General features: G+C 42.8%; 2 protein-coding genes across 4 annotated transcripts in view; one reads left to right on the top strand and one right to left on the bottom strand.

The window, feature by feature from the left end:
- The window catches only part of CALML6 (calmodulin like 6), a 75548-nt gene extending 61832 nt beyond the window's left edge, over nucleotides 1-13716 (top strand). Inside the window, exons 4-7 of one of the 2 annotated variants that reach the window (XM_043500224.1) lie at nucleotides 1289-1463; nucleotides 1640-1784; nucleotides 4815-4915; nucleotides 7963-13716. In XM_043500224.1, the coding sequence (XP_043356159.1) occupies nucleotides 1289-1463; nucleotides 1640-1784; nucleotides 4815-4915; nucleotides 7963-8009 (468 nt within the window). In that variant the 3' untranslated portion in view covers nucleotides 8010-13716. Of the gene's footprint in view, nucleotides 1-1288; nucleotides 3759-4814; nucleotides 4916-7962 lie in introns of those variants that run through there. The other variant, XR_006276430.1, reaches the window with a different exon arrangement.
- Nucleotides 13717-15253: 1537 nt separating this feature from the next.
- TMEM52 (transmembrane protein 52) lies at nucleotides 15254-21802 on the bottom strand. 2 transcript variants are annotated; one of them, XM_038377145.2, is made up of 5 exons: nucleotides 21522-21802; nucleotides 20902-20945; nucleotides 19900-19944; nucleotides 17281-17450; nucleotides 15254-16633 (listed from the first exon to the last, which is right to left on the bottom strand). In XM_038377145.2, the coding sequence occupies exons 1-5, from the start codon at nucleotides 21573-21575 to the stop codon at nucleotides 16314-16316; spliced, it is 633 nt and encodes a 210-aa protein (XP_038233073.1). In that variant the 5' UTR covers nucleotides 21576-21802; the 3' UTR covers nucleotides 15254-16313. The 2 variants fall into 2 exon arrangements, with proteins under 2 accessions (XP_038233073.1, XP_043356158.1); XM_043500223.1 differs by having other exon boundaries at nucleotides 20902-20948; nucleotides 21522-21766.
- Between the last annotated feature and the right edge of the window lie 989 nt (nucleotides 21803-22791).

Here is a 22791-nt window from a genome sequence, read left to right on the forward strand (position 1 = left end):
CCTGCATCTGAACTACCCTGGATATGGTACAAGACCAATTTCCAGCCTTCCTTTAGAGAGGATCTAGATATACCCATAGGTACTATCCTGATAGAAAGGCTCAGTAGATAACAACATGTCTGCCGTACCACTGGCCTGGGGGTGGAACAAACAACTCTCTGTACTGGTGGAGGGAAGGATGGTAAAGAGAGAAAAGGAGCAGACTCAGTAAGTGTTCCCTGCTTACTTTCCCTCCCCCACCCAGTCAACTATGAGCAAATTAAATATAGACCCAACCCTTCTCCAGGGAGCCAGATGCATGAACTGATCAAATGCCACAAATCTGTAGCAGAGACTCCACTCTGATGGTTGACAGGGAGATCTTCATTTTCAAATTTTTAGCGCAGGTCTCTGGGCAGCTCTTACTCTTACGTATGTCAGAGAACAGTCTTTTAAAAGCCATGTCAGATCTTTCTCCCATCATGGCTCCTTTGTGGACTCTGGGGCTACCATTTAAAAAACAAATAGCTGAACACTTGTAGACTGCAGCTACCTCCAACAGCTACCAGGCTGGCCTCAGCAGAAAAGACCATCAATCATGTTCTTATTCTCCAAAGACCAGCTAACTTGTAACCCCATCCTAACACTCCCCACTCCCTGTTCTAATCATTAATAGCACTTGGCACTCAAACTCCCACTCCTCATTTAGGCCATGATTTAGGATTGGAGTAACATGAAATTCTTGAAAAAAGGAGTACTTGTGGCACCTGAGAGACTAACAAATTTATTGAGCATAAGCTTTCATGAGCTACAGCTCATTTCATTGGATGCATCCGATGAAGTGAGCTGTAGCTCACAAAAGCTTATGCTCAAATAAATTTGTTAGTCTCTCAGGTGCCACAAGTACTCCTTTTCTTTTTGTGGATATAGACTAACACAACTGCTACTCTGAAACATGAAAATTCTTTGTATAATGGAAAGCAAGCTGTCCCATTTGGTAAATGGTCTCTGATGACACATATTTTTGGCTGGTCTGAGGGACTAGTAACCATTTCAAGAGCCCCAGCTTTCAAATGATGTATAGAATAATGTATTTTTCCTATCACTGGTGCTTCATGAGATAGCAGATCATAAGAATCACATTAGTTAGATTACTCTCTTGCACATACCCTGTGTTCTGTGCTTTTAGCTTAGCCCCTTGCCTAATGACCCTGCTGGTTGTGTTTCCTCCTGCACATTACTGAGCACATCTAACTAGAAAATTATTGGAAGCTGGCACAGACCTTTTGGTTTATTCCTTTCCACACAGGCTGAGACACTGACACCAGAGCAGATAACAGAGTACAAAGGCGTCTTCGAGATGTTTGATGAGGAGGGCAATGGGCTAGTGAAAACAGATGAACTGGAGAAGCTTATGAGCTTGATGGGAATCAACCCAACCAAGAGAGAGCTGGTGACAATGGCAAAGGAAGTGGACAAAGACAGTAAGAACCTCCCCTGGTCCTATCTTTTACTATATTTCCTACCCTGAAACCAATGTGTTGAGCTGCCCAGGTTCTGTGGTTCACAAGAGGAATCTACAAGGCAAGATAGACCCTAACTAGACTGCTTCTTAATGACTAGCATGTTAATGTACCCTAGTGCTTTGTTGTTTTTTTAGATAAGGGCACCTTCAACTGTGACAGTTTTCTGGTTTTGATGGGCATTTATCATGAAAAGGCTAAAAACCAGGATGAAGAGCTGAGGGCAGCATTCAAGGTCTTTGATAAGGAACACAAAGGCTACATTGATTGGAATACACTCAAGTAAGTAGCAGACTTCCTGAAGGTATGAAAATATGGGCCTGCTTCTGCATGATGCTAAATCCAACTCCCATTGAATTACAAGTCAGGAACAGACCATGCCTTTAAAGTAGGAAGAGGAATGCTGAAGCTTTGGAAAGGCAGAACAGGTACTGGGATCTCAACACCCAGTCAATATCTGAGTTTGCCACTGGACTCCAGATTGACAAACTGACTGATTTAGACCCCGAAAATTGGATTTATCTTGATGTTATTTTACTGTCCAGTTGAGATGTTCTAGATAGGATTTTTTTCCGCAAATGTTCAGTGTTTCCAAAAGATCAAGGTCCATATGTCTGAATTACTCTGACATAGAGATCTATGAAAGTTACATTCCAAAGAACACATGATCAACTGAAACAGCAATCAGAGCTGGTGAAAAATGAAAAAAACAAATTCTCATGAATCTTCATTCAGATTTTTAGATTAACATGTTTATTCTATGTTTGCATGACTTTTTGTTATCTTTCAGAGACTATGTTCGCAAACAAGTTTCCTGGTAAGAATATTGGCAGAAACAGTGAATTTAAGTCAAATGTGGAGAGACTATTTTCTGAAATTGTGAAATCATATTGGAAACCTTAGCTGCCATGCATAAAACAAAGATACCATGTGACCAATCAAACCATTCAACACATCTCAAAGATTGAATAGTAAATGAGCAAACTAGGAACCAAGAATCATTCACAGAAATTATTCTGTTAATCATTTAAAATAACTAGCACATCGAAGAAAAATCTTTAAGCTATTAGCAGACAATTTGTGAAAAGAAATTAGTCAAATAAGTCATTTGCTCAGCTCTAATATGAATGAACAGTCTCTAGATTATGTCTTCAGAAGGCATAAAATGACATCTCTCCATTGAAGCTATGCTGATTTCACCAGCTGAGTTTCTTGCTCTTTGTATTATCAATAACAATCAAAACTAAGAATTAACCAACACAGTAAGAACAAAACAAAAAGGCAACAATAAAAGAAAAAAAAGATAAAAAGAAACAGAAAAAATTAAAAGATCACTTTATAAAAGTAGCAAATGTTTCTGTTCTTCACTTTGAAATTAACCTAGATTTCCATATGGATATGAAAAAGATATCTATTAGACTGGAAAAGATTAATGCATTTAGCTAACTCAAGGTCATATCATAGGCAAATATTCCTTTGGTTAATGAGCATTAATCAAGCTCCTGTTTATAAATGTGTAAAAAAGGAGGCATGTAGCTTGGAAATGTTTGTGTTTATCATTCAGACACAAGGTTCCAGATTGTTTAACATCCTCAGAACTTGTCCTTGATAAGGAAAGAAAACAAACATTCTTTAATTTAAAAAGCCTGGGATTTGCCTCAAAGCTTCAAGCTACCAAAGCTGGCAGAATCAGAGGAGCTACGCAGTTTGTACTACAGTAAGTTCCAAGAGAGCTAGTGCAGGCTTCAGGCTCCTGTAGAGTCCTAAAAGAAACCTTCATTGCTAGCCATTCAAAAGGAAATGAATACATTAGCCATAATTATGCTGGAAAAGCAAGATTGTTCTGACTGTTCTACCCTTTCATGGGCATAGAGCTAGGACAATCAATGACTTTGTCAACAAGGCCAGAAAGTGCTCAGCATCCAGTTGTTTCCCATTTTCACACTAAAGGTCAGATTTTCAAAAGATCTCAGCAGGTTGGATGCATTTTTTGTGCTGGGTTCTTTTGAAAATCTGGCCCCAAGAGGGTGCTGACCACTTGGAAATCAGGCCTTGAACTCCTTGGGAAATCTGGCTTCAGGCCCCAGCCTGTGCTGTTCTAATGATTTCTATTTTCCCAACTCACATGATGTTTCAACGAAAGAAAAAAAAATTTAAATATTACCTTGACATTATTTCAACTCAAGAGTGAACAGTGCTGGTGCCCTTATTCCCCTCACCTTTCCCCCAAGGACAGGAACACTGCTTTGAAGATCTTTCATGACAGTGAGCTTCTATGACTGCTTTGGTCTGTGGATCATCAATGTGCTTTGATGATGGAAATTGCCTCCCTGACTTTGAATTACGCACCAAGCACATGGCAGGCACGATTGCCTGTATGCATTACAATTCAGCAAGCAGAACATAGCCAGATGAGACAGGGGCAATAATATCCAGCGTGCTTTTGTGTCCTGACATGTACAAGATACTAGCAATCCTTACAAAGCTGCAACAGCCCCAGGGACACTTGGATAAATGTGTGTTTTCTTACATCGGCTAAAGATCTGTATGGAAATATCATGCCTTGGTGAATTAGGTTTCCTTTCATGCTGAAAGCTGGTGTTAGCTGTTCTATGCCCATGTCTACAGATACATACAGGACTAATTCTGTATCTGAGAGTTTGTGATTGGCCAGTCCAGGCTTTATTTAGGATCAGAATTCTGAGACTCATGGGCTAATACCATGGGTGAGATTTCAAGAACTATTTTTCTTCACTAAGTGGGATCACAACATCTCAAGTTTCTGTTTGTGTTGGGGTTGGAAATAGACAATGCACTAAAATAGACACTGTAAGGAACAATCTTAATCCAAATCGCTTAATAGGGCTTTGCCATCTCTCACTTGTGTGACACTGTGTGTGGTCACTTGAATGTTTATTGCCATAATTCTGTGCAGGTTTTCCATTAGAATATGAACAGAGTACGCCATAAGTGTGGGCTAATGGTTAAAGTAGGGGACTGGGAATCAGGACTTCGGGGTTTAATTACTTGTTTTACCGTTGATATGCCATGACTGAGATTTTCAGAGGTGCTGATCACTTGTCACTCCCATTCACTTTAATTGGAGTTGTAGGTACGCTCAACTTCTGAAAATTAGGTCATGTTTGACCTTGGCCAAGTGACATATCCACTCCATGCCTCAATTTCCCCACTTGTAAAATGCACTTAAATACCTACCTCTGAGAGTTGACAGGAAGAAGTTCATATTTGTAAAGTGGTTTGAAATTCACCTATGAAGGGCAAAGTATTGCCAGATTTGGTCTGTATTTTTAGGTATGTACTGATGAATGCTGGAGAACCACTAAATGAACAGGAGGCTGAACTGATGATGAAAGAAGCTGATAAGGATGGAGATGGAACCATTGATTATGAAGGTATAGTATCCATACACAAGACTCTTTGGCAAATGAAAGGTTCACTGGGAAGATTACTCCCAATAGCCTGTAGTCAGCAGTCTTGGATCCGTCTTGCCTTACTCAGAAGCTTTGCCCACGGGAGTCACCCATTTTGACTAGGTGGATGTATTCCACACAGACCGTGTCATGCAACTGTGAGAGGGATGTGTGGTCTAGGACATAGGGCTGAGTTCTAATATTGGCTTTGACACCGACTCCCTCTGTGACCTTGGGAAATTCACTTAACCTCTTTGTGCCTGAATCCCCATGACTTTGTGTGGCCCTCCCTCCCCGTCTTCCTCTTCCCTCCTCCGGCCACCCAAATGGGGATAATATTTTCTTATCTCTTAGGAGGGTTTGTGAAGGTTAATTAGACAATGTTTGTGAAGTGGATTTAACAAGATTTTAAAAAGTGACCAGTGATTATGATTGCCTCAGTTTTGGGTACCCAACTTGAGACAGGTTAAAGGGGCTTGATTTTCAGAGGCCGGGTGTTCAGCACTGTCTGAAAATCAAGCTCCTTTAAGCTGTTTCAAGCTAGGATTCCAAAATCACTATTGGCTTGAAAAGTATGGCCTCTGTGTGTGTTGTGAGTTCTAAATAGATGTGACTTCAGGACTGATAATCTAGCACCTATCACCAGCACTAAATTAACTTTAAAATATTCATTAAGGAAACCAAACTCTCCAGTTAAGGAGTTCTTCCTGTAACAAGAAAAATGGGGACTAAAGTACATGAACATTCATTTGTCAGTGATGTGATTTATATAGCAGAATTCTAGAGGATTCATCTGCTCCTCCAAAATAATTTATCTATGTGACATTTACGGTCTGTGTGAAACCATTTTTTATTTAGAATCATAGAATATCAGGGTTGGAAGGGACCATAGGAGGTCATCTAGTCCAACCCTCTGCTCAAAAAAAATTCTGTGCCTTCAGTCTTCAACAAAAATCTGCTGCCATTCCCAATGCAACCGGAAAGCATTGGAATAATATCTGTTCATGGTTTGGATTGACATTAAAAGACTGGTCAATAAGTAGTTGAGTTTAATGCAACCACAATGCATTTTATCTGACCTTTCAGCAGAAGGCAGTAGAAGCATACAGCAGAAAGAGATCACAGTACCAACCCATTATTGATACATTAGTCAGACTTCCTGGAAAGAGTTTGGATTTGTTACAGAGATTTTGGATGTCTCACTACACTGTCTTTTTATTAATACAGTATTGCTTTCAGAAATTTAATATTTCTCTGTTCTTCAATAGAAGGTGAACAGAAATTTGGTTTCATGAATGAATATGCCCTAATAATACTGAGTCCTTATACTGGGTAGCTCTTTAGAAACACAGGTACAGCTGCACCAGCTCAGACATGTGGTTCATCTTACCATTATCCTTTCTGTCAATGGCTGGCCCCAGCTGCTGTAGAGAAATCCCATAGTTCAACAATCTGCCCATCGAGGGAGTGCCTTCCCAAACCTCTCATTAGTTAGAGGTTGGCTTGGGCTGTTAAGCATGAGGGTTTACATTCCTTTTCATCCTTGGGATGTTCTACAAATATAAATTAATCCCATCATCAAATTACCTCCATTTTATAGATACCTTCACAGTGATGTGCCCAAGGCCAGAAAGTGAGCCAGGATTAAAGCCTGGGAGTTCCTGGCTTTCAGCCCTGTGTTTAGATCATTGGACCACATTCCTCTCTTTAATATAACCACCTGCTCCCTGTCCTAACAACTGCCATCCTGCTCCTCCTATTCTGATGTCTTCTTGCCGGTTTTCTGGTATGTTCACTGCCATCTCAAGCAGGCCATTGTGGAGCAGAAGGAGGTAGGGAAGGAGGCCATTCAACTACACAAATGGCTGTACAAAAAGAAAAGGGGGTAGAAGAAGGGCTCAATGTGCAAAGTTTGGATTTAGGTCTGAACTTTCCTAAGGTTTGGGGAAGTCCAGATGCAGGAGCGCAATTCAGGCCCAACTCAAACTGCTTTTTATGTCGACATGTTCGGTTTCCACCCCCATTTGCCACAATGTGAAATTTCCTGTTTATCACAGATGTATGTTGCCAGTGCCGGGGGAGCACTTTGTCTGGGAGAAGCAGAGGCAACGCAGGGGTGAGAGGCTTATCTCTAACAATGGCTGACAGCTTAATTAGCTCCTCAAAGTTCCTTACAGCATAGCAGAACTTGCCTTGACAGCACCAGCTTGGCATGAGCCATTTTCTCACTAAAGAGCCAGAGGGGTAAAAATGAAGCCATCGGGGCTGCATTGCTGATGGTTTATTTTTGAATGCTCTGGCATTTCATTTGAGGTGCCATGTAACTAAGGTTCTGTCAGTTTCACACTAACAATTCTCTTCAGGTGAGAGCTGAGCAGGCAAATTCCCACTGAAAGAGGGAGGCGAGATTCTTGTGAGATGTGCAAAAGAAATTGCTCTTGCCATCCTTTAACTGGAAGGGAAAATATTACAGTATCAGAGGCAGCCCTCCCACTGCACTTAGCCAATAAAGCCAATTAAAAAAAATTTACCCAAGGCAATTTAAAGACTCCCATAGACTCCAATGGCCTTTGGATGAGACCTTCATCTTTGCTCTGAACTAATGATTGTGTCATTACACTAAAAAACCTACTACATTTGCAAAGATTTTGGTAGGGCTTGTTCTCTGCTGTCATCACCCTAGTGACTTCAGTGGAGCTGCATCAGAGAATTTGCCCCATGGTCTGAGCATAGAGCTGGGCGACAGGGATGCATGGGATGCGATGAAAGAGGGGATCCCCTTCAACTTCTGGAGCAAATCCCAACCTTTGGAAATTCAGATTTCAATGAACAAAGAACTATTTAGCCAACAAGAATCCAACTCCTGTCCCTGTGGTGCGTCAGGCCCATCTTACTGAGTGAGCGTTATAGAAGTATCCTGCAGTGCTCCTTGCCCTGTCAACCTGTGATTAACCCACTCTATGGCTTGTGCCAAGAGCACAAGTTGAGGCTAATAAATCCTGCCTTCTCTATGGTTCTCTCCCTCTCAGAGTTTGTAGCCATGATGACTGGAGAATCCTTTAAGCTTGTTCAGTAGAGTTCTGCAGAAGAATTATATCCTTTGTTACAAAGATCCTTCCTAGACACCCTCACCTGCAAGGGCTGCAATTCCTCTCAAGATGCTGTGATCTGGAGATGTCTCTGAACACCACTCACACACTATCCAAGTCTGAGGAACTTCACCTGGCATTCACAGCAGGAGGAAGCTACAGACCAGAGCAGAGCTGAGAGACTCCTCTCACAACAGGTGTGGAAGCTCTTGCAGGACAGATTCAGTTATTCAAGGAAGCTATTTTGGGCCATGGAAATTGTACAGGAGCCATAATTTATGTTTATTAATAAACTTTATAAAGAAGGTTTTTCCAATATGGCTTTAAAGAGTCCTGTGACAGGAACACAGTGTACTTGGGAAAGGAATGCATGTGCTTTGCCAGGACTCTCACTTCTCCTGTATAAATCATTCCTGGGACTGAGAATTGCTCCCAGGTCCACACCTACTTTTATCCATCTCAAAAAGAGTTCACACCTTGGTTAGAAATGCCTAAACTTCACTTCTGCATGGTAGACTAAATAAAGCTACCCGAGGGAGTGCCTGAGAACATGAGTCACATTGCACTGAATTTCAAGCTCACAATAATTCAGTGTTTCAAGTGGGCTTGGAAAAACATTGAGGAAACCTGTGAAAAGATGCAGTCAGGGTTGGGTAACAGATGGAAAAGCTTATAATGCTGCAAGCTGGTTCTGAACCAAGAGCATAGCATATAAGGGGAAGGGCATTGGACTTGGGGAAAGCAGAAGGAATCCTGGTAACACTGCATGTCTGTGCTCTCGAGTACAAGTGGGTTAAAGCAAGCTATTAAGTCAGGAGAAAGCACTAGGGAATTGGTCCATCCTGGCTCATGCGCTGTTCATTGTGGGCCAGATTTTCAAAAATATTTAGGCACCTAAAGGTGCAGATGGCACTTTTGAAAATCCATTTGGTGCTTGTCTGCCACTTTAGATCCAAATACCTTGGAAAAATCTGGCCATTTGCCCTATATTTTAGAATGAACTAGAAGTTATTTCTTCTAACCTATCTGTACCCTCTTGCTCTATAAAACTTTTTAAATTCAGAAGACCCAACACTCAACTCTTGCTGGTGGGGAGGAAGGGGGAAGCTCACAGGATCTCTGGCCAAAAGCATATGCTACCCTGTGAACTGAACGTAGTGCTTATTTCTGCATAAGAGCTAGGACTCTTCCTCCTGCCTCAGGAGGTTATTGAAATGAAGAACTGTAGTCAAGTGAAGATATTCACCTGAAGACAAACACTCAAAAGGCAGCAGTTGTGGTTTTGGACTATATTTGAGGAACATATATGTTGCAATGGTTTAACTAAAGATGTGATTTTAAACTGATTTAGTTAATCTAGTGCAAACCCCTGTGCGGACACGCTTAGTTCAATTTAAACCAGATTTATTGCAGTGCAGCTTAAATAAATTGGGAATCAGCTTAAGCTAAAACAGCAATAACCAAAATAAGAGTGTCCAGTTTTTAAACTGATTTAAATTAAGAGAGTTGAGACTGTTTATGTAGACCAGGCCTAAACAAATGCTATCTCACAGGCAGGAGTAGAACTGAGCTCAGTTTGCAAGTGGCACAATCCAATGGCTTTTCAGAAACCATTCTTTCCATGCTGATTCAGAGACCTGAACAGCTAGGGTTTTTTTTGGCATCTACAAAGCTCAGACATCATTGAAAATATGATTGGCAGTCTTCTTTAGCCTATTGTATATTTGCATTGCACTAATGCCGAGAGGCCTCAGTGGGGGATTGGGGCCTTTTTGTCCTAGGGTAATTATGAATGGGTCCATAGTATTTTCCATAGCACACAGCCCTCCAGTACAGGATAGTTCAAGCAGGCAGCATACACATATCCATAGATTTCAAAGAGGCTTTGCTTTTATCCACAAAACACTGTCCAGACCAGTCCTTGTCTTACTCCAGCAGCCACCAATCACATCCTCAAATGACTCCTCAAGCTCACCACACTTGCTTTGGTCAGTGAGCAAATGTGACTTGTTTCTACCAGCTCTGAGACGACATGAAGAGCTCACACAGCACCCATCTCATGCTCAGTCAAGGATCCCACTAGATCTCTTGCACCTATATGCTCTTCTTATGCAACAACAGGCCTTCACTCTGTTCCAGCAATGCAATCACAGGAACATTCCTCTAGAGTCCATGGTTATCTCCCCTCCTTAGGAAATTTTCCCTGTCCCAATCACTACTAGTCTGAACAGACCCTGTGTCCAAACATGAAGGACTCTCTCTCTCTCTTTGATTCCTAATATCTCATCTTTATTTACTAGCTTGGTCTTTCCTTTTAACCCTCTAGGGCTCTCCTTTCATTCACCTCTTAAGTAAAATAAGCAAATATTTTTTCAAACCTATCTTTATGTTGATTTTGAACAAGCACAGTTCACCAGTGGGTAATGCTTTCCCTAAGCTGCCCTGGGAAATCCCCCAGCTTCCTGAAAACCACCAGCTTCCCAACAGACCAATTATAAGATAATTGAGAGTAGGTTTAATATTTCTTCCCATCATGGCCACAAACCCTTCAGTGGTGGTAACTTCCCAGCACTTGTTAGCTAATAAAGCCTCCTATGCAATGCAGGCTACTGGCTCTTTAGGGAATAATTTTACTTGCCTACTTCACAGGGGCGTTGGGAGGGTTCCTGACATGGTTTCATTATTCAGATGGTGCCAGTCTGTACCATAAACAAGCACAAGTTGTCCTCGGGGGTGGTAGGGAGTGCTTGGCTAGTCCTTTGTACCTCGGCAATGGGCAGCAGATTGAAGAAGAGAAGCTCTCACCTCGCCAGCCAAGGAGGCTGGGGGATCTGTGGTAGGGGACAGGACAGGAGGGGGAGCTGCACTCCCCACTTGATCACCTGGGAATAGGAGCTAGAATGTGAAATGAGTTGAGCAGTGAACTGTAAGCATCAGTCCTACAATGTGAGCAGGCCCCAGCATCTGCACAGAGTCCCACAGACTTCAGCAGGTCTCTGGTCAGGTGCAGGGGTTCATTTGCATACGGTGCTTTGCAGAATCAGGACCTTAGTCCAGTTGGTAGCTTCCATATCACCAAACCTCCAGCCTGTTTTGGCAAGTCTCAGCAGCAATACCTGGGACGCAAATGGCTGCAGAGACTTAATACACTTGAAAGCACCACCCTCCAAATCAGACTTGAGGAGCAGTGGGGCAGGTTGCCCTGCCTGACCTACCTCAGGCAGTTCTATGGCCTATGCCCTTAGAACCTGAGCACCCTCAGTCACTACTGTATTTATCCTTGCAACATCTCCATGAAACAGATCCACAGGAGCCAAAGTGAGTAACAAGAAGTGGTGGAAGATGGAGATATACCCCCTCTCTCCTTACAGTAAAATCTGGTTTTAATTAGGACAATTTCACAATGACCAGAATTACAATTAGCACATTGCAATTCATTGCGTAATGTCCTAGGCCCATCTCATCATATCCATGTACCTCACCGGGACTCTGGGACGGGCAAAAGAGACACACCACAGAGAATCCATCAGGTTTTACACTAATCCCAGTGCAAAACTTTGAGAATTTTAGCCTGTGCTGTCTGAATACAAATAGAATGCAAATACAACCAATAACTGTACTGAGAGTAAAAAAATTTTATTTGAAAAATTGAATGGAAAATAGCCCTTTTTCTCAACAAACAAATGTGCTGAAAATTTCCATCTCTTTTGAAATTTTCCAATTTGTTTGTGAAAAAACAAAACCTGAAAATCCCCAGTTTTGGAGAGCAGGGGAGGGGTATCGTCAAACCAGCTCTACTCACTACTTAACTTAGTTTCAAATCTCAGTGCTTTGACATAAGGAGCTTCCCCTTAACTGCATCATATTACATTGAATCACTCTGTACAACAGGAATACTCTGAAAGTCAACTACAGTATCATTGCAAAGTGCAGTGTTTGGGACCGTTACCTCAGCTCTGTTTAAGAGGGGAATGTATGTAAGCAAAACAGCAGGAGTCTTTGTAGATAGAGGAGGCTGTGTTGTAGATAGGTTGTGAAAGAGGCAGGATTAACTTGTGCAGCATTTCAGAACTCATGTAGCTTTCTGCAAAAATAGCACTATGTGTCAGAAACCATATTGGCAAGTTAGAGAGAGCATGAACCCTGAATTCTGTATCAAGTTCCAGTACAAAATATGCTAGCACTGGCAGGGGAGATATGATACTCATTGTACCGGCAACAATGTTGGCAACCCCTAGAGAGCACCAGTTTCCTAATCAGAGCACAGCTATGATATTTAAGTTGCTAACTTAGCACCCCCAGCAGGAGCTTCCTGCACATCATTTGCAGAAAGGGCCTGCTGCCAAACTTGTGGGTGTAGACCTTGGAGATTGCTTGTGCAAGATCTCTCACCAAGGAGGATGGAAAGCTTGGGGAAGGGAAGACTGGGCTGTGAGCCACACCTGCTGAACCAAGTTATTTTAATAATACCTAGCTCTTATCTAACATTTTTCATCAGTAGAGCTCAAAGCACTTTACAAAGAGGTCAGTATCATTCCCATTTTGCAGATGGGGAAACTGAGGCACAGGGAGATGGCAGCCCAGATCCTCAAAGGTATTTTAGGCACCTCATTCCCATCAGAATGAAAGGAGGATCTAAGCTGAAGTGACTTGCCCAATGTCACCCACCAGGCCAGTAATACAATCCAGGTTCCCTGACTTCCTAGTCCAATGCTCTATTTGCTAGACCACACTTCCCAGACAGGCCAGCCTGCTAAACTAATCCACTGAGCAAAAGACAAGTTGCAGAGGCCAATTCCCAGGCTGGCTGGGAAATCACTATTCAACACAAGTGAGAAGGGTTTAGCATTGGGGGAACCTGTTGAGGACTCTCAAAATCAATTGGCTGGCAAGGAGGATGTTTAAGAATCTTGTTCCATCAATGTAGTCACACACAATAGCCTTGGACTCCTATTTCTTTTGAGGTCCACAGCCAAACTTGACTTCCAGCGTATGACAGCAACATCAGGCCCTTGCTCTGTTTTGTCTGCAGCTAAGTGGAGTCAGTGATGTGGTGTGTCCCTATACCATTTAATCTCCAGCAGGGAGGAATGTAAGTTGAGCAAGAAGGCTACTTGGGCAGCAAAGCATGTCAGCATGTCAGTGGCATGTGATCTGAGAAAGGCAATCCCAACCATACGGCGGTACCAGGTGCAGTTCAGGGTGAATATCACTATCATTTCCCTTCATTAAATGTCTTTTGCAGGAGCCTTAACTCAGTCATTAAGTTTCCATTTGGGCTGGAATCAAACAAGTAACTTCTTGTGTTTGTGAAGTTTGCTGTACAAAACATCCCTAATTGCTTCAGCCAGCAGAAGAGAGTGTTCCATATACTCATGAACTCCTTTTACCAAACACCAGGATTTCTGTGCCAGTTTGCAGATATGCTGAACCAGGGACAACTCCAACTGAAGCCAATGGGAGCTGCAAATCTGAAGTACAACTCAAGCCCCTCGTTCATGCAGTACCATCAATAGACTGACAAAACAGGAGTGGTTTTTACGAAGCCAGGTGCAGATGTTAGGAGCCAGATTCCAGTTATTTGGTTGGATCTTGATTTTCTCTCTTTCTGTTCTTTCAATCTGGTCTCAGAATGCTCCTCACCCCACTACCAGGGCAGGGGAAGGCTTAATTGAGCCTTCTACAACTCAGGCCCAAAAAAAAAAAATGCCATAGAAAACAGTTTAAAAAAAAAAAGAAAAAAACTGATACTAAATGCCAAAAGTTGGTGCAGAATTCCTTGGCTTGGTAGGTTTGTGTTAAAACTAGCACTCACTTCCAACCCCAGCTGAGCCTCTTTGCTTCTTCTAGTACAAGTCAGACTAGTCACTAGTTCCTGTTGGTAGGGAGCTTAAGAACAAAACTTCACCAGTGAGAATAGGGCTAGGAGAAAAAAAACAAAAACAAAAACAAACCAAACACCAGCTCCAGGGCCCAGTCAAACACCTTTGTCAGAACAGAGGACAGCATCGGAAATACAAGTTTACACATCACTCTTCCCTCCCACCCCCCTTTGTACCTGCACCTGAGTGAGAGTGAGTCCCAGGAGTGAAATACCAGCAGAACTGGTCTCTGCTAATTCCAGAAACTAGATCAAAATAAACCCTCCCTAGAGAACAAGAATGGAAGTGGGAAAGGCATAACATCCACCCCACCCGCCAAGGTGTCTTGTCACCTCTCAGCTTAAATGGTACTAGAAGATGCTAAAATGATTTTGTGACACTTTAATCTTGCGATTATAGTGCAGCCTGAACCCCATCTACAAAGACCATTCCCCTCTAATGAAAGGCTGAGTTCACAAGTCTGAAAGCTGGTGATGGCTAAAGGAAAAACAGGAAATGGGAAAGATGACCTGCATTCCAAAATGAAGAATTTTTAACTGATGAAGCCAGGGCTGCTTCCCTTTGTGCTATGCATTTAAGTAGCGGTAAACAGCTTTCCAGAGCAGTGCAATCATACATTAGTTCCCACAGAGCAGTGGTTCATTCATATAGAAACAGAGGATGTTTTCCCCTCTAGGTTTTTTTCCTGGCACTGCAGCTTCCCCCACAAAGAGGATATTTTTCTGCAATAAACACGCATTTGCTAACTATGTCACAATAAACTACTTACTTTTGAGACTGGTGTGGCTTCCCCTCCCTTTTAGCCTTGGTCCTGTGCATTGTTCTGATAGTTCAATCATTACCAGTGTGTAGGGCTTCAGTTCTCAAACAAGCAGCTACTAGATGGGTACTGGAAATGCTTCATGCTGGGTAAGCAGCAGCAGTGCCCTATTCAGTGGGGATTTTTGCCCAATACAGTTGTTGCAGCTGTGGCTTTTCCTACCCTTCATCTTTTTCCTCATCCTGAGTTCACTTTACCCTTTTTTCTAAAAAATGTTATGCATTCAGTTTCCTCCCAACAGTTGCAGTAAAGGAGACAGAATATCACACTGCCACTGGAAAAAGTATCCCAACAATCAGAACTTATTTAAGCTCAAAGGACTAGGATTTCTTGGAGCTGCAGTTTTGAGGGATAGAAGGTATATGGTTCCCATGCACACACAAAATCGGTTAGCGTGCAAACTTCACAGTCCCAAGTAAATATAGTGTGGAGTTGAGCTACATGATATGAAAGATCCCTTCAATGCTTATTTCTATTGTCCTATGCTTCACATCTCTTTCCTTGAAGAGATTTCTATTGGACACTTCTCTGTAACCCTTATCTTAGGTTACTTAGATCTCACAATGGCAGATGGTTTCCATTAAAAAGTTAAAATTTTATTTATAGTTTAAAAAAAAAATCAGTGAAATATTAAATAAAAATCCCATAAGGAGGTCAAGCACTGTAGCTTTATAACTTAACTTTTTTTGAAATTTATACTACTGACTTTTTGTGCTGACAAGGCATTCAATGTTTACCAGATCATTTAGTTTTTCAAACCCATTGGATTCAGTCAGCAAAAAGCATGAATACTTGAAATATTTTAATACCAAACCATGTATAAAAGTTTCTCCAGGAGGCTAATTTGCACTGTAACTGACAAAACCAACAAGCATCAAACCTCTCCCCCCCATCTTGAAAGTGATGTTTTGTTTTGTTTTGTTTTTAACGATTCGGGTCTCCCATAATTGGCACAAATGTCTTTTCCCTTGTCTCTCCCCAACACTGTGGAAATAACAGTGTGGATTTCAATTCATGAACTATAGTAGAGTCCTTGGGTGCCATTTTTCTTCAGTTTAAAGAAACATTCGCCGTTACGTAGCAACGAGTTCAGTGCTTCAGCAATTTGCTGGACAGTTAACCTTCTCAAAAGAAGAGACAAGCTATAGAACCTCTTGAATTTGCACATGCTCAAGACTCCATTTCTGCCTCAAGTTTGGGAAACTCCATCTTCTGTTCAAGAACAATGCACTGTTTGCATCATTCTGGCATCTAATGAAGGTGTCACTATCGCAGTACCATGCCCCTGCCCTTTTCATTGCTATATCAGTACAAGGGATTATTTTTCATTGGCAGGACACAAACTAGCATCCATGTATCACCCACACAGGGTATTTTTAAACTGCTGTCCTCCTATTTCATTTAATATCCTAGAAATGTCAGAAGATTACTGCAATTGCAGGAAACATTCCTCCCACGTGACAAATCATTGATAGGGACATCAGATTAGGCCTCTTCCCATGGTTACTTGCATATAAGATCAAACTTTTAATGTCTTTAGTACTTCTCAATGTCCTTATATTGCTCTATTTCTCTCACCCCTAAATGGGCTAGAGCTGAGGTTGGCCTTGTGCTGCAACTTGTGGTTCTTCTGAACTTGGCTGTGTCTCCAGTTCACCGGTCACAGGAGCAGAGGAACCTTGGTGCTGATTTGGCTCTTCTGGTGCCACTGACTCAAGGATGTCATTGAGTTTCTGGCCCACCAACACCGTCTCGATGTAGGGCTTAGCCATTTTGATGGCCTCATCGTATGAGGGAGGCAACTCCATGGCATAGAGGCTATAGGCTGGGGGAGACATGGTGCTGCTGTCCATATCCCCAAACGGAAGTGGAAGTGGGGCACTCTGGGGGTACTGGAAAGAGCTGTATGCTGTAAAGAGAAGGCACAATAAGGCTTGAAAAAGTGAATAAAATACATCTTTGTATAAAGATCTGACACTATTTTTCCAGTATATTGTGCATCTATAACTGTGACATAGATGGAACCCACCCAGCCCCACCCGGAAAGCAATCAGGAGAAAAATGCTTTTGTTTAGTTATTACCATGAGGTGTCTGACATAATGGGTACATGCTGTAACCCAGATAACAGGATACTTATTAGTTGGGCTTCTACCATTCTGGTTTTGTGCTATACCTCCTGTAAGAAGCGGTTTGGCTGGGATGGACAGATGTGAGGTAGAACAAAATGGAGGGGCAAGAATGGATGTGTGAGAGAACATGCACAAGGCCAGCCCATCAGGGATTTATTTGAACCGTTAGAGAACTAAACCCCGGTTGCCTTCTGTCACTTGCTCACTGTGTAGACTTGGGCAAGTCCCTGAGCCTTTCTCTGCCTCTTTTTCCCCATCTACAACATGTGGGATGATAGTACCTCACAGGGCCTGAGGTGTTGTGAGGATTAGTTAGTGTCTGCTTTGAAGATGTGAAGTGCCAGGAGTATTGCACACCCAAGTGCTAACATCTCCAGGATTAAAGCCTCAAGTACCCCTGAATAATAGCCCCTGAAGAACACTCACAGGTCACGGTGCTGTGGGCAGTGCTATCGCCATCAACGGCAATGACCGTCATATCGTAGGGGCGTCTAGGGAAGGTTTGAACCGGGGGTCTCTTCTTCCGGCAGCAGAACTTCACACAGCTCGCTGTGATGCCACATAGCAGGAGCAGGAACACTGTCAGTAGAATCAGCCTAGGAGACGCAAGGAGAGAGAAGCCCATTGCTTTATTATTAATGCTTTTCCTCTTCCATGCATAGAAGAGCTTTAACTCCTAAGGACACTCTTTGCAAGGCCTGGTTTACCTACTACATAGGAGTCTTTTTTTATTGGTGCTGGCTCTGTTTGTGTGTAAATGCCAGCATGAGAAAAGCCAGTTACAAAACAGTCAGCTTAATGTCCCCAAGCTTTGGTGCTACTGATCACCTGTTAAACCCTTCCTGACTCAGGGATGGTGTTAAATTAAAAAATTCACAGGCCAGACTTTTTTGTATCTGTTGTATAACCTCATAATACACAATGCCTAAATCAGTATTCTACAGAGTAAATGAGGGCAGTGCAAGAGTTTGGACTTCAAAAGGTGCTGTTTTCCCAGCATTCCCATCTGGACTTCTACACAACCCTGATATTCTATGACAATACCAGATCTAGACCTCTGAACCACTTAAGTCCTCAAAATAGTGCATAAGTGAGATTTAATGGGGCATAGGCATTTAATGGTGTATTGGCCCTCTACTCAGGGGTCAATTCCACCCAATATACCTAAAAAAAAAAATCTAGATTTTGGTGCTTCTGGCTCCCCTCTCAAATTTAAATTCTGGAGTTTTTTCCATTCTTAAAAGTGTTCTTGAATGAGTTAAGTGTTCTCATGAGCTACTTATGCCAGTTGGGATTGGGTTGCAAGAAGTGCCTAGGATTGTTGTAAAGAAAGAGACCCAAGGTCAAAGATTTAAGTATTCTTATGGTACTTTGGAGGGAACTTCTCCAGAACAGCTGACACACCAAACTTCCATGTTCTGATTCCTTCCCTCCCCCCCAAATACTCAAACATGTCAGAAGACGAGACCCCAACAGTATTGTTTCCCTCCTCTCCTCCAACCAATTTAAAAGTAATACTGACAGATCAAAAGCATGCCTCCAAAATAATTCCTTCTTAGCACCCCTAGATTACTAAATATGACAATTCAAAAGTAACCAAAATTATACTGCAGGGGATGTTTAAATCCAAACAAACTGTTTTCCTTTAATTTTAATGAGAACATTTCTATTAGTATTAGGATCACACAAACAGATCCCTCGCCCACAAAATCTGGAATTTGGAACCTACACTGAATAATAGCTCAAGTTCCATACCACAGGCTTTAGTACTCCATGAGAATCCAATACCTTCCTTGACCCCGGGGGATCTGAATCGCAGTTTCCTGCACTCACAGGACAACCCTTATGAAATCGCTGTTTTAGCAAACCCAGGTTTCTTTCCTGATCAGAAGTGAAGTTAGATTCTTCAAAACTAACTTCTGATCAGCAGCTATAAATTCCTAGAGTTTCAGGCCATTTAAGATTACTTTTAAAAATAAAATGTAGAAAATTCAGAACACAGCAATGGCAGAACAGGAAGTAACATATTCAGGGCTCGCTTTTACATTTCATAGTATTAAATCTTGCTGAAACTTCATAATAAAACATTGCACCAGAGTGAGCAGAATATGACCTCATCACCAACCAATCAGATTTTCCTAGCATTCCAAGAGCTTCATGATTCCACATTCTGAGAGTGACCTGAGGGAAGTGATGATTACTGTACACTGCTATAATAGTGTAACACTTCTGAACAGCAAACTATGATACATTAGTTTTGCTGTTTATAAACGCTGACAGCTGCCTTCAAGCCGTCTTAAAATGTCAATTAATTTTTGAAACAGTTCTGCATATCATCTGCCACCGAGAGGGTTTAGAGTATTTGTAGAAGCCTAAATTAGTCCGAATACTAAACTGTAGTTAACACTGGCCAATTTGCACTGTATTCCCTCATTAAGTTTTACAGCGTACATCCTGACATGTACATTCTGAAGCTGCAAGCCAAGATGCATATAGCCTGCAATATAATGGAATCACTGATCTATTACAATAGTGTTTGCCTATTTGTTTTCTCCCCTTTTTAAGTCATAAAATCAGCCAATAAAAAAAGGTTAGCCATCAGTCAATGACAAGGAGTTCAGCAAGCCGTGAAAGAAAGAACGACATCATAACCCAACCATCTTCTCTCCCATAAAAGGGAGAGAGGGATAAGCTCAGGGATAAGCAAAACCTGATGCAATGCCAAGAACTGACAAGTCCACTACGCTGCACTGCTGATCCCTCTCCAAGCAAAGATTCAGCAAGTTGTCTGTTTAGAAGGGGTGCACAATGGCTTTGGACTCAAACTGTAACATGTCAGAGTTATGGGGATGGAATACTCAATTAGGAACATGTCCCACACAGAATGGAATTGGTTACTTTTTCCATCTAGCTAGTCTAGGTTGTATTCCACTGGCACCTTTCAGGATCAGAGACGTGTGTCTTTATTCACCCATTCCTACTATTTATTTGTTTACATTACCTCCCAAACATCTTGTATGTTAAGTAAAATAAATCTGAACTTACCAGACATACCACAGGCTAGTCCAGTTAGAATTATTCCGAGCACATCTGGAAATGAAGGTGAATAACAAACTCTGTACTTTGTTTCATAAGATCATCATAAACAGTTTTAACAGTAAACAATTGTAAATGTTTAACAGTAAACAATTTTAACAGTTTAAAGACAACACAGATGCTGCAATGAAAATTGTAAAAGAAACTATTTATTCCTAGTGGTATTTCCTAGTTTCTTGGGTAGACAGCTAATTAGGCTAAGGAAATTAGCCACTGAAATTCATAACTCCCTTAGATGCATCTGAAAATTCCAGCCTAAGGCAACTTTTTCATCCTAAATTATTCTTATAGTACTCTTGCCATGGCTGTAATGCAAACAAAAGTGCTGTAATGGGAGCTGCCCATAAATACAAAAAAGATGACATCACTTCTGCAATAGCCAAATTGCCAGAGTGGGAGAAAAACAGTCTTACACTTAGCAAGTTGTATGCATTTAGCATATAGAAAACCAATTTATGCATCCAGTCAATAGGCTGTATTCACTCTTTTGTGCCATTTTAGCACAGTGGATATAATCAGAATATGAAGATTGAAGGCAGTTACTTAAAAGTTAGCTGATTTTCTAGAGTTAAGATGTGGGGAGGCTGCACTTATTTTCATTACAAAAAGGAGCTCAATCCACTCGCGGTGCGAGGAAAAACGGCAAAAGGGCATTTCGAAGAAGGGAGTCAAGTCTGAATGAAAGGATCTGTCACCCCAACCTCCTGAGTAGGTAGGACTGAAAAGAAAAGAAAAGAAAAAAGAAAAGAAAAGAAAAAGATGAGCTGAACTAGCTTTATCAAATTCGTGGGTTATTCTCCTAGGCAGAGGCTTTCCAGAGAGAACAGATCAGCAGCAAAAGTGCAGACAACCACCCAAGCAGAACTCAAGTAAAGAATCCCACTGTGCCACATCATGATTAAAACAGCTTCAGAGCTAGGCCTTTGCCATAGCGAGAGAGCTTTTACTTACTGGTCGGGGCTATCGCAGTTACTCTGGGAAGAGCAGAGCGCTGCCTGGGGAAGGAAGGAAACAGCATCAGATACAAACCCCGAGCGTGCATCGAAGCAGACAGCCCAAGGCAGAAAGCCCCGATTCTCAGAGGCCCTTGCTTGCCTAGCTGCATGTAGGTTTGTCGTTCGGTTTGCAACCTCAGCCTCCCAGCGCGTTTGCAAGAAGTTAAACCCACCACACGGGAAAAAACCGTGCAAGCACAATCAAATACCCCGCCGCGCTCAATGCCCTCAGAGGGGCCCCGCCATGAACCCTGTGGCTTGAGCCCGTCTCCAGAGAAGGGAATTTACTCAATAAATAATAGAGCTTACACGTAAAGAAACGGCCGCTGGTGAGAACAAGCCCCCACTGCCGATCAGCTGAGGGGGAAGGTACGGGGAAGGGGCACCATATGCAATGTACGTGCCTAGCTGAGCTGGCTGCTCAGAGCTGCCCCAGGGGGCCAACAGGTTTTAAAGCCACAGGAAAGTGTCTTTCGGCTGGGGCTTGTCCGCGAGAGCCTCTCCTCGCGAGGCGAGCCCGCAGCTGGAGCGAACGCACGTGCGCCTGCCTGCGAACAAAGAGCTCCAGGGACCCACCTGCAGCAGCAGCAGGCTCCAGCCCGTGCACAGTCGATGCACCTTGCCAGCCATGCTCCAAAGCAGCCGGGGGAGGAGAATCGGGTCCCCTGCGTCCGGAAATGCCTCCAACAACCCTGCGGAGATCAGGTCTTGCAAAGCCAGAGGAGCGCTCCTCGGATTGCACCCAGCTCTGCAATCCTCCCTAAGGACAGGCAGCTACAGGCTGGCTAGCTTGTCGCTTCTGGGCAATATTTATCACCCTTCCTCCTCCGACTGTGGCTCACATTCCTCTGAAGCCCCGCCCACAAGAGAGGGAGGCCCGCCCTGCCTCTTGCGGGCCCGGTTCGCTGCAGCAGGAGGGGGCAGGCACTGGGATGGAGCAGAGGGGGGTCGAGCACAGCAGCCGCTCTGTCTGCACTCACCCGCAGCCGGAGGAGCGATTCCACACGGCTCTGACTACGGGAGGATCCCGTGCCCTCTGCAAAAACCACCCCCCAGGCCAGTTCACAAAGGGACAGCATCCTCCTCCAAAAAGAAAAGGAGTACTTGTGGCACCTTAGAGACTAACAAATTTTAAATTGGAGAGGAAGATTTAAATTGGAGGAACATCCTCCTCCAGCGCGTCTGGCAGAGCCCTCCTAGGGAGGGTGCTCGGAGCTGGCACGTGTGACTCTGGCACCAGGTTAAGGAATAGCAGCCTCTCCCATCCCCCGCAAAACCTGTCTAGTCTCCACCTTTAAACACCTAATGGCGTCCCTGCCAAGGAATACATGTTACTTGTTCGCCCCTCATGAGCTGCTCTCCCCATGGCATCATCTGCCTTACAAAACTGGGACAATCCCTGGAAGAATGGAGAAGCAGAGGGGGCTAAGTAACCACTGCCAGCTGCAGTCAGACCCCATCAGTGCGTGGCCTGTATGATTCGGCTGCTGACAGCATGCATATACCTGTCTCAATTCTAGTGGCTTGTTTTGCTAGAGCTCTGTAGGAACGGACCCCCTTCTTTACAGCAGCCTTCTGTCACAATGACTTAAAGTCTTTCCACAGTTCCCAGTTTTACTGATTTCAGAGTGGTAGCTGTGTTAGTCTGTATCAGCAAAAAGAACGAGGAGTACTTGTGGCACCTTAGAGACTAACAAATTTATTTGAGCATAAGATTTTGTGGGCTAAAACCCACTTCATTGGATGCATGCAATGTAAAATACAGTAGGAAGATATATATATACACAGAGAACATGAAAAAATGGGTGTTGCCATACACACTAATGTGATGCATGCGTCCCATGTA

The sequence above is a fragment of the Dermochelys coriacea genome, chromosome 18 (genome assembly GCF_009764565.3).
Source record: "Dermochelys coriacea isolate rDerCor1 chromosome 18, rDerCor1.pri.v4, whole genome shotgun sequence".
NCBI classification, from domain to species: domain Eukaryota; kingdom Metazoa; phylum Chordata; order Testudines; family Dermochelyidae; genus Dermochelys; species Dermochelys coriacea.